The following is an 11162-nucleotide window of genomic DNA, read 5'->3' on the forward strand; positions in this document are numbered from 1 at the left end:
GAGCCAATGCAACCTCCACCAGTGCCATCTCCTCATGTAGATGAACCTGTTGGTGAACCTGTTAAGAAGACCTATGCCTCCATTGTATGTTGCACCTTCACTTGCTTTATCATGCATTTTTTGCGATATTATCCTATTCATATTAAAACCTTGATGATATAACTCGTGCAGCTAAGAGCCGCAAAAGCTCCTCCGGTGTTCCCTGTGGCCCAGCCAGCCTCGACTAGGCCTTCTCACCAGGCAACTGAGACAAACCAGACAACACATGCAGCGAACCAGGCTATGACTTCGTCTATGGCTGCCGAAAAGCCCAAAACCGATGTTTATGGTGAAGTTGCTGTCCATGATGATGAAGGTTGTCCTTTAGTTTGAGCAAGCATCATAAACCTTTTGCTGATTTGATCTGCACATTGCACACTGACTCTTAATATTTATCTTCATAAAAATAGAGAGCAAATCTGTCTATGTTGGGAATGTGCCATCTTCTGTAACTGAGGCTGATCTTGAGAATGAGTTCAAAAAGTTTGGGCGGCTCATTCCTGATGGTGTTGCTATCAGAAGCCGCAAGGTGGTTATTTATATGTGCTTTTGATTATGTCTATGATGTTATAGAATTTTCTTTTGACTGGTGTTTGTGTGACATTGGCAGGAAACTGGGGGCTACTATGCGTTTGTGGAATTCGAAGAACTTAGTGGTGTTCACAATGCCTTGAAGGTGGCACACTGTTCAATGGAGCTCAAATTTTAATATGCATTCACCTTTTCCAATTCCTTTCCTTTGAAATTAATGTTGACGCAAAATCCTTTCACCTTTGGCCATTATTATGATCCCTATTCAGTGGCCTGGTTCCCACTTTATTTTATGCACCAATTGGGCACCTTTTGCTTGATGGTTGCCAGTGTCATTAGTAATCGTGGTTTGGCAGATCATATGCTAAAACTATTGTCAAATTTCAGGCTTCACCAATTGAAATAAATGGACGGCAGATATATGTTGAGGAGCGGAAGCCTAACAGCGGCGTAAGAGGTGGAAGTAAGTTGCTGGTTTCTTTTTCCAACACCTATGCAATATTTGTTTGCAGTCTAGACACTGCTTCATGGTTACAGTTGATGGGAGGTCATACCTGCATAATAAGTAGGATATGAACGTGGTGAGCGTTTGGATTGTGGCAGGAAGGGGAGGCAGAGGTCGTTTTACTGGAGGCGGGCGAGGGTATGCTAGAGGGGGAGGCGACAACGACTATGCGGGCAACCGTGGCAGGTCGTCAAATGGTTACCAGCGTGTTCCTCACCACGAGAGGGGCATTTTGGGGAGCCACACCGCAAGAAACTGATGTTAATCCCCATGGTGGGATATGCATATGCTGCAAGCATGAGGTTTTGATCCGTCAAAAGGGAGGGAGAGATCCATAACTAAAAACTACTGGGTTTTGCTCCGTTCCGTTAGGTTGCTTTTTTTTGTTTTGTTTTGGGTTATGTCGCAGCAGCTGTTTCTTGGATGAAGAACGTGTGGCCCCAACTTTGGCTAGACGCTTTGTTATGATGCTAATGCAAGTCTTTTATGTGTCGTGCCTGCATCTTCTGCGTTCTATGCTTTGTTTATTGTTTGCAAAGTGTCAGCTCTTCATGGTACGCCAATCTATTTGATGCGAATTCCAAGCTGCCAATCAATTTGATGCATTCCAAGTGATCTGGGCCTGTTCTTTTCAGTCTACTACACCTCCGAAAATATGTTTTGAAAAAAAAAATCCTCTACTGTATTTGTCCTAAGGTTCAGTTTATTTTAAAAAATACTTAATTTACCCTACCTAATTTGTCCCTACAGTCAAGTAGATAATCCATGAGGTGGTTGATTGTCTATTCCATGTAAAGATAGTAAACAAAAAATAATTTATAAATAAAACTTAGCGATTTAAAAGGTAAGGCTTGAAAAATATATTATTAGTAATTTAAAAGACAAGGCTTGAAAATAATTCCAAAATTAACGTGAAAATTTAATTTTAGCCTGCAAGCACAAGTTTAAGAAAAAGACGAGAGTGCATAACAATGATCCTACGAACGTATTCTTAAACAAGAGTAGCTGTTTGGTTGTCGAATTTTGGCTACAACCTCGCCTGTTTGGTGACATCTAGCGTGTTTGTATCAAAATGATGGGGCGTTTAGTCAGTACTCCCTAAACCTAAAAAAACAATAAACAAAAACTATAATACCGTTTTATTTTATTAAATCCCTAAACCTAAAAAAGCAATAAACAAAAACTATAATACCGTTTTATTTTATTAAATCCAATGGAATTGTTCTCTACTTTATTATTTCCGATATATATGTTTTTACTTTCACAATCTCTCAAGCAACAGTTGCTTAAAACTGAACCTGCAAAGATTGTTTCGATAAAACCTGAAAGTACACACAAGCAAAACGGCTTATTCATGATTAGATAATAATTTTTGGGTAAAACTTATATATACGTTTGTTCTTGGCTATCTAAACCGAAGGTTGAAAATTAAACTACAATAAAACAAATCATAAAATCAACTTGAAATTTAAGTCTAAAAATTCAAATTTTTGGGACTCAAGAGGGAGTCTTAAAGAATGACAAAACTAATTATAGTTCCCGTAATGATCCAACATGATACACAAAGTGCATATTTATGATCCAAAATGAGGCACAAACTATATATATACTGTTTTCAGTAAGAAAAAGAACATCTAAACTTCAACTGGATGATGTAAATCGAAAGCAAAGAAGCACATAATAAACGGCACAACAACATGTTATCGGAATAATAAAGTAGACAGACATAAATGGAGATTTATTTGCATCTCATAGAAGGAGCGAGAAATCAAAACATCCATGGTTTGATTGGACAAGGCAGGCAAAGACTAAGTAGCACTAGTACTCACTAGAGATATGGAGCAGTAGGGTATGGAAGAAAAGATAACAAGATTAGATTGGATCATTTGGAAGGAGGCGCGGGGCCGAGGAGTGCTTGCTGCTGGAGCTCGAGGTCGTTGAGCTGCTGCTCGCGATCCATCTCGATGATGAGCGGGACGACGAGGACGAGGAAGGTGGTCCCCGCGATCCAGGCGGCCTTCCCCGTGCTCCGCAGCAGCTTCTTGGCCATGGTCGCCGCCTCGCGGCCATGCGCCGCCACGGAAGACCGGGAGAAGGAGGCCAGGATGCCATCCCCTTCGCCGCCGGCGCCGCGCTTGCTGAGGGACGCCATTCTCTTGGCTTGGCTTGGCTTCTAGGGTTTCACTTAGGGGCAGGCAGGGGGGCTGGCCTTGTTATTTCTCCCTCATTGGTGGGCTGGCTAGGCCTTATGGCGCTCAACCGAAAAGAGGCCCATCTGCTACCTCTATGTAAGTATGTATGTGTATTCGTTAGGGGAATAAGTTCACCGTAGGTCCCTCAACTTAACGTCGAGTTTATTTGAGGTCCCTTAATCATAAAACCAGAAATGTGTATCCCTAAACTTATATAAACCGTTCGAAAAATGTTATTCGACAGTATTGACTCATCATTTTGACCGGTTTTGCTGATGTGGACTTCGGTGGGCTCCACGTGTTAGGAGGTTTTTCTTTTTCTTTTTTCCTTCTTTCCATTTTTTTTGTTTCACCCTCTCTCTCTTCTTCTCTGCTTCATCGGCACGACCGGCGGGGAGCTCGTCGCGCCACCGCCGCTTAGGCACCCGTGCCCTATCTCGCCGCTCGCAGATGTACCATCTGGAACACCTGGAAATGCCGACGTCAGCTTCCCAGGATGAGGAGTCCTCGCACCATTAGATGCTCGTTGCGGGACTCCGCGAGGTACCATGCATGCATGCAGCCACTAACTCAACACATGCATGCATTGAGTTAATCGATCCATGCATGAATGCTCAATGCGAAACCATCACATTTTCATCTTCTACTACATGTATGCTCATGCTAACACACAGCCCCTCGAGATCCGGCCGGAGCGCTTCATGCCCGGCGGCGCCGCCGCCAGGGTCAACCCGCTCGGCGACTACTTCGAGCTCATCCCCTTCGACGCCGGCAGGAGGATCTGCGCCGACAAGCTCGCCGGCATGGTGTTCGTCCAGTACTTCCTCGGCACGCTGCTCCACTCCTTCTACTGGAGGCTCTCTGACGACGAGGAGAAGCTCAACATGTCCGAGACGTTCGGCCTCGCGCTGCCCTAGGACGTCCCGCTCTGCTCCATCGTCACGCCGCGCCTTGCGCCGACCGCCCGACGACGTTGTGTATGCATCCATATGCGTCGGCCCGTACGCCGCTCGCTCGCCACCCGCGGCCGGCGGCGATCTGACGTTGTACGTAAATGTTTTCGCTGGTTCATTTCGAAAACAAAATGAGACCTCAAATATTGCAAGCAAATACGCCTTAATTTTTTTTCTTCTCTGGCTTTTCATTATCATATCATAACTTAACGTGTTTCACGTCGCATAATTTCGGTTCTTCAAGGAGGCTTGGACGGAAGGCGTGCCGCACACAGGACACCGCGTCCCCAAAAATTTGGAAGACCCAGGCACTATCGAACGAGCCAAAATAGCGCGTCGTGAGTGCGTCCTCTACCTGCGGCCCAGCCCGCCGACGGCCGCTGCTCGCGCCCCAGCCGCTCGCCGCCGCCGGTGCCCCAACCGCCCAGGAGCTAGAAGCACAGGAGAGAGGAAGAAGAGAGAGGAAAGAAGAGGAAGAGAGAAGGAAGAGAGAGGAACAAAAAAAAGAGTGAAGTGCACCGGCGGTTCCTAAACTTGTGTGCATGTGTCATCTAGGTCTCTGAACTCTCAAAATACATTTTTGAGTCCTCGAACTTTTCTGGGGATGTTATATAGATCCAAACGAGCTCCGATCCTCTCCATTCGCTGACGTGGCATGCCATGGTGGCGCCTACGAGAGAGAAAAGAAAAAGGAGGAGAGAGATACTGACATGTGGGACCCACATGGCCCCACCAACACGTAGGCGCCACCGTGGCATGCCATGTCAGCGGATGGAGTGAGTCGGAGCCCGTTTGGACCTATATGACACCTCCGAACAAATTTGGGGACCTAAAAATGTATTTTGAGAGTTCAGGGACCTAGATGACACATGCACACAAGTTTAGGGACCGCTGGTACACTTCACTCAAAAAAATAAAACCTGACATGTGGGGCCACTGTAAAGCCATGTCAGCAAAACCAGGGAAAATAAGTTAATTCTGTCGAAGGACGTTTTTTAAACGGTTTATACAAGTTTAGGGATTCACATTTCTGGTATTAGGGTTAAGGGACCTTAAACAGACTTAAAGTTAAGGGACCTATTGTGAACTTATTCCTTCGTTAGGATAATCTTTTCAACATACTCAGAAGGCACCTTCTGCATAACTTTATTTAGCTTCATCTGCTATTGGTGAGGTGAAGATGTCATTGAAATGCAATTTTGACCCTTTGAAGTTTTCCATGAGTTTAGAGAAGGCACTCAAAATGGTTGAGGATAAATGTATCCATTCATCCAAGATCCTCCCTCCTGACTTTTCTGTTAGCAAGCTGATGACCAACTAGTGTCAGTTTAATTTGTTATAACTTATAGAAGTTGAATTTGAACTTACATGTTTGTGGAGTGATATGTATCATATCAATTATTTTAAAATTATGTGATGACTATTTAGATAATATGCAAGAAATAAATGGACGTCTTATGATAATAATGCAAGACTTGTATTGTCCACTCATTTGCTTTTGATAATAAGATCTGCTTCATATCGCTTGTCAAATTTAGCGTTTGATGTTTGAAGAGCCCAATGGCACCTTGGATTTGTCACAGCCGGAGTTTAATCCTAAGCCTAAATTCGTAAAAGAAATTCGTAAATAATAATTGGCTTAATTAACTCAGGAAAAATCCCTCTAAAGAGATTAATTTAATTAAATCGAGGTTTACAAATCGATTAACTGGATTTAAACTTAAATTGTAGAAGTATAAAATTTGGACAAACAAATTTATTTAAAATTCGGCAAAAGTGGGGCTTTCCTTTTTCCCTCCTTTTTTCTTTCTTTTTCCTTTCCTTCTAAAATTGGGCTGGAGTCCAATTTTCCTCCTCTCTTCTTTTCTTTTTTCCTTTTTCTTTTTCCCTCTCCCTTCCCAGGCCGGCCCAGCCGAACCGGCCCATCTCCCCGCTCGGCCGGCCCAGCCGCCACCGGCCTCCACCTTCCCTCCGCGCGCACTCCCCCTCCTCCTCCTGGGCCGCCGTTCGGCCCAACACCCGCCTCCGCCTCGGCCCAGCTTCCCCGGCGCCCGGGCCCGCGCCCCGCGCCGCGCGAAGTCCGCTTCGCCTCCCTCCCGGTCAAACCGAGCCCGCGCCGCCGCCGGAGACGAGCCGGACTCCGCGCGTCGCCGTTGCAACCACCACCGCCGAATCCGTCGCCGCGCCCGACTCGGTCTCCACCTGCCGCCCCACCCTAGCCGGCCTCCCCGCGCCATAAATACCCCGCTGCCTCGCGCCGCTGCTCACCTTTTCCCCTCCGCCACCGACCGCCGCCGCGCCCAACGTCGCCACCGCCGATCGATCTCGCGAGCCGTTGCCGTTCTCGTGCGCCGCCAGCCGTCACCGCCCGTTCCCGCTCGACGCTGTCTCACCACTGCCCTCAAAGCCGCCGGTGAGCATCCGCATCTCTTTCCCCTCCTCTTTTTCCCTCCCGCCGCCGTCGCTGGCGCCATGCGCCGTCTCCCGGCCGTCGCCGCCCCTCCGCCCGTCACCACCTTTGCCTCGCCATCACCGACGCAACCCCGTCGTCGCCGGAGCTCCGCCGCCCTCCTGTCGCGACGCCGACGTCGCCCTCCCCGAGCCAACGCCGCCCTCCTCTCGGCATGGTCGCCGTCTCCATCGCCGATTGTCGCGCCGCCGCCCGCCGGGTCGTTGCCGTCGCCGTCGCCGCTCTCCGCCGGCGCTGCTCGTTCCCGCCGTCGCCTCCCACCGCCACCCGCTTGGCCGGCCGCCGCTTCCCTCCTCTCCCGGCCGAACTCCTCTCCCTCCCTCTCTGCCCCGGGTCACTGACCGGTGGTCCCCACTAGCCGGGCCTCCTCTCCCTCTCCCCTCTCTCTCTGGCCGGTGGGCCCGACCCGTCAGTCGCCGGCCGCCCTCTCACCCTCTCTCCTCCCGCGGGGCCCACGGGACAGCCGCCGCCCTCCCCTTCCTCTCTCCTTCCTCGTGGTCCCACCTGTCATCCACCCGTCTCCCCTCTCTCCCACCGACAGGTGGCCCCCACCTGTCGGTGCCGCCACCTCTCTCCTCCGCTGACGTCAGCAGCCCCATTTAATTGCGCAATAATTGATTTAGGACTTTTCTGTTTAGTTTAAAAACCCAGAAAACTTCTAAAATTCATAAGTAATTCATCTAGTGTCCGTTTAGGCCCATTCAAATTTCATTAAATTCATAAAATTATCAAAAATCCATTAAAAATATGTTCTTTTACTGTTTCAGTAGACTTTGTACCTGTTTTATTTGTTTTTGTGCTTTGTCGCTTAGATTCGGACTCCGCCGAAGAGCTGGTTTATTTCGAGATCGTCGCCGAAGTACCCCAAGGGCCAGAGCAAGGCAAATGACACTCATCTTTGATCATATTGAACCTATTATTGAAAATTCCCTGCTTTATTTATTCAAATATGTATTGTTTTAATTAAAGTATTTACTATATTTATTATCCGGGTAATCCCTATTATTATGCCGTTGTTTACCCAACTTTATTCATGCTAGACCAGGGGTAACTTGACTAGAGTTAGGCCTAGATTAATGCTTAGCCGTGCTTAGATCAAGTAGCTCATGGGATCATTTAATAATCATGATTAGCTCTAAATAGCTGTAATAATGATTCATTACCCGGTTCGGGTTAATGCCAACCAAAATATTGCTAATGGTGGGTCATGGGTGCTTGGTTTTGAGAGTCGCACCCATGACAATTAAGGACCGGTTCGCAGGAAACCCTGGAAGTTATTTTCGTGCTAACCACAAGCCAGAATGAGCAACGGTGGAATTTGGAGTGTAATTGCGAACTATTCGACGTACCTAGGTAAGGGTGAGCGTGATGGAGTATGGATGAGAGTCGAGGTGTAACGATGGCCTATGCTGCTTCCGGATTCACCTAGGCACAAGAGGGGGCTGTCCGACTTGGTTTAAAGAAGGGGGCGAAACCTGAAGTGTGGTGCGATTGGATAGGGAGAGTTATGCGACGGGTCCTATCATAGTTCCCTTTTCGGTATGCCATGGTGGTACGTCAGCGCACGTTTAAGTGTAGTGGGACTATGTCTTGTGGGTACAGTAGTACACCTCTGATCAGAGTAAAATTTATTCGAATAGTCGTGCCCACGGTTAATGGCGAGTTGTCAGCTTCACTGTGATTAGTTGAACCTTTAATGACCTGGGTGAACTGGCTTTCGCTTGGGACTACTGCAACGTGGTGTAACGTTGAGTAGTGGTTGATTCTGTTGCAACGTGGTGTAACGTTGGACAATGTTGTGGTATTTTACAACTGTTATTTACTTATCCTTTAATGTATTTAATTACCTTTATTCGGTTTAATCTCTGTTATTTATTTAAGTGCTGTTTTATTGCAACTAACCCTAAGCCTGTCCTTGATGATCCTTATGCATCATTTATTACCCTCTTTTCCGTGCTACTTGTTGAGTACGGTGGTTTGTACTCACCCTTGCCCAATTTCCCCCTCTAGAGTTAGAACTGGAATTCGATGGAGGTGACTCTTAGGAGTGAGCTGGTCTACCGTCGAAGGTTTGCCTGTGGACTGGAGCCGTACCCGCTGGAGCTAGTCTACCTTTCTTTTCGCTGCATTTTTCGTTAGAATAAGTGTTATTTTCAGTTGTTTCTAAGAATGATGGTTATGTAATCAACATTGTCTTTTTGTATACCCTGGCTGGTCCTGGACAGGGATTTTAATACACAATTAAGTTTAGAAATTCGTGTGAGGAATTTGTGGTTGTGACAAGATGGTATCAAAGCCAGTTTGACCGTAGGATCAGCCTAATGGAAACCCTAAGAGCCCTCTACTTTTCATGTTTGTGCATAGTTTGTGAAAGTTAGAGTTGCTTTGAAAATGAGTTAGTGCTTTTCAAAGGCGCGAGTTATTTAAAAGCTAAATCTCTCTGGTTGAAAAGCGTGAGTAAATTGATTTACGGTTAAAACTTTATTTACTTTGTTTCTTTTATGATTTATTTATCTTGAAATAAAATTTTGCTTCCATTGATTCTAAATCCTTGTGTTCTTAGATGGCCAACCACCCTTGTTTCATCGTGGACTTGGAATGGCTGGATTTGTGGCAGAGTTGGCAAGAGTGTCCTTCACGACAGGATACCCCTATGAACCGGAGTACACCACGATCCACCCTCACAAAGGCGAGTTTCCCCACCGTGTCAGGTTGGAGCTACATGGAATCGCCGGTTACCTTCCTAACATGGAAGCAGAAGGAGCCGGAGGCTCGCATGAGCATGCCTGCCAGAAGGCTGCCTACAGTCTGATGACAACGCTCAGGGCCAGGCACGACCTGACCTTTTGGCATTCGGCATACCGGTATCACCCTGGTCGTGGACCCAATTCCATGGTCAGTAGGTTTTGGTCTGCCCGGAGTGAGCAAGACCCTACCTTTGGTAGGATGTGCACGGTGCTACAAGGCCTCGACCAGATGCATCACGACCTCCATGAAGCGTCCAAGGTCTTGAACGATGCCAAGCTCACTCAGATCGTCCGTCTGCAGGATGAGATCGACCGTTTGAAGAAGGAGAACGCTAGACTCAAAGGACTCCCAGAGCCCGGTGGTGCAAGGCTTTGCACCACAGCAAGGAAGCGAACCCACGGGCCACCGGGAGTTCAGTCCCACCTCGGTGCCCCGGATGAACCAAGAACACTGATGCAGATGGTGCCGACGTCTCCGACCCCGGTTCCTGAGGAAGGTGTCTCCCCTTTCAACACTGCAAGAAACCGCAATGGTACCGTCACAGTCTCTAGCAGCAGTGAGTCCGCCTCTGGTGAAGATGAAGATGGTCTCTCCAACAACTCGAGGAGCCGTTCCAAAAACGAGGAAGAAAATCCGTCCCCTGCCGTCGACCGTCGCTCTCCTTCCGCGCACTAGACGTCATCTTTAGCTTCGTTCTTAGTCGTTGTGTGCTAGTTTTGGTGTGTTAGGTTTGCTTTGCTTGGGGCTAGTGGTGAACCATAGCAGTAGTGGGGTTATGGTTGTATCGTCAGGAGTTGTGTGGTTTTTAAGCGTGTTTCTTAAGCAAGACAATTACAGTTCATTAATTAAATAAAGCCCCAGTTTGCTTAGTCGTTTCTTTTTCTTCTATCTCTTTCTGTTCCCTCCCGCTCTTGCAGATGGTGAACACCCGCAACGGCAACCGTGACACTGACCACTCTAGCACCGAAGGACCTCCCCCACCTCCTCCACCAGAGAACTCGTCACTCGCTCAGATCCTCGCTAGCCAGACGCAAATGCTCACCCTCATGATACAGCAGATGCAACAACAGCAGCAACAACATCAACAGGTGCTACAACAGCTCTTAAACCAGCACCAGAACAACCAACAGCAGGATGGACCACTCCCTGTGCAGTCAAAGTTGCCAGAGTTCCTCCGCGTCCGTCCCCCGACCTTCTCAAGCACCACCAACCCATGGAGGCAAATGGTTGGCTCCATGCCATTGAGAAGAAGCTCAACTTACTGCAGTGCACTGACCAAGAGAAAGTCTTATTTGCTACACATCAACTGATGGGTCTCGCCTCTGCTTGGTGGGATAACTTCCTGATTACCCGCACCGCTACCACAGAAGTGACATGGGCGGAGTTCTGCCTTAACTTCCGCAGAGCTCATATCCCTGACAGAATAGTCACACAGAAGAAGCGTGAGTTCCGCGCTTTGCAACAAGGTACCAAGACAGTGACAGAGTACCTCCATGAGTTTAATCGCCTAGCGCGTTATGCCCCCGAGAATGTTCGCACTGATGCCGAGAGGCAGGAGAAGTTCCTCGGAGGTTTGGAGGATGAGTTAAAGAAGCAGTTGCTCTCGGATGACTATGCTGACTTCGAGAGGTTGGTCGACAAGGCCATCCGTCAGGAGGACCAGCACCTCCAGATGGATAAGAAAAGGAAGACCTCCCAGTTCAGGCCCAACCAGCCGCACCCGC

The 11162-nt window shown here is 47.8% G+C and overlaps 3 protein-coding genes across 3 annotated transcripts in view; 2 read left to right on the forward strand and 1 right to left on the reverse strand.

The window, feature by feature from the left end:
* The window catches only part of LOC102713391 (nuclear transport factor 2), a 3671-nt gene extending 2094 nt beyond the window's left edge, over positions 1 to 1577 (forward strand). The window contains exons 4-9 of the mRNA XM_040526904.1: positions 1 to 84; positions 172 to 355; positions 450 to 568; positions 650 to 715; positions 958 to 1033; positions 1174 to 1577. The exon at positions 1 to 84 is cut by the window's left edge and continues 194 nt beyond it. Of these exons, the coding sequence (XP_040382838.1) occupies positions 1 to 84; positions 172 to 355; positions 450 to 568; positions 650 to 715; positions 958 to 1033; positions 1174 to 1334 (690 nt within the window). The 3' untranslated portion in view covers positions 1335 to 1577. The remainder of the gene's footprint in view (positions 85 to 171; positions 356 to 449; positions 569 to 649; positions 716 to 957; positions 1034 to 1173) is intronic.
* A 1116-nt stretch (positions 1578 to 2693) lies between these two features.
* Positions 2694 to 3279, reverse strand: LOC102704545 (mitochondrial import receptor subunit TOM9-2-like). Its single transcript, XM_006659655.3, has one exon. The coding sequence runs from the start codon at positions 3225 to 3227 to the stop codon at positions 2958 to 2960; it is 270 nt and encodes an 89-aa protein (XP_006659718.1). The 5' UTR covers positions 3228 to 3279; the 3' UTR covers positions 2694 to 2957.
* A 590-nt stretch (positions 3280 to 3869) lies between these two features.
* LOC107304752 (flavonoid 3',5'-hydroxylase-like) lies at positions 3870 to 4184 on the forward strand. The gene has a single exon (XM_015840211.1). The coding sequence runs from the start codon at positions 3870 to 3872 to the stop codon at positions 4182 to 4184; it is 315 nt and encodes a 104-aa protein (XP_015695697.1).
* The last annotated feature ends 6978 nt before the right edge of the window (positions 4185 to 11162 follow it).

This window comes from Oryza brachyantha, chromosome 8 (assembly GCF_000231095.2).
Source record: "Oryza brachyantha chromosome 8, ObraRS2, whole genome shotgun sequence".
Classification (NCBI taxonomy): Eukaryota; Viridiplantae; Streptophyta; class Magnoliopsida; order Poales; family Poaceae; genus Oryza; species Oryza brachyantha.

What these genes read in the sequence shown, in the direction of transcription:
- LOC102704545 (XM_006659655.3), bottom strand. Translation starts at nt 3,227, where the DNA reads ATGGCGTCCCTCAGCAAGCGCGGCGCCGGCGGCGAAGGGGATGGCATC.
- LOC107304752 (XM_015840211.1), top strand. Translation starts at nt 3,870, where the DNA reads ATGCATGAATGCTCAATGCGAAACCATCACATTTTCATCTTCTACTAC.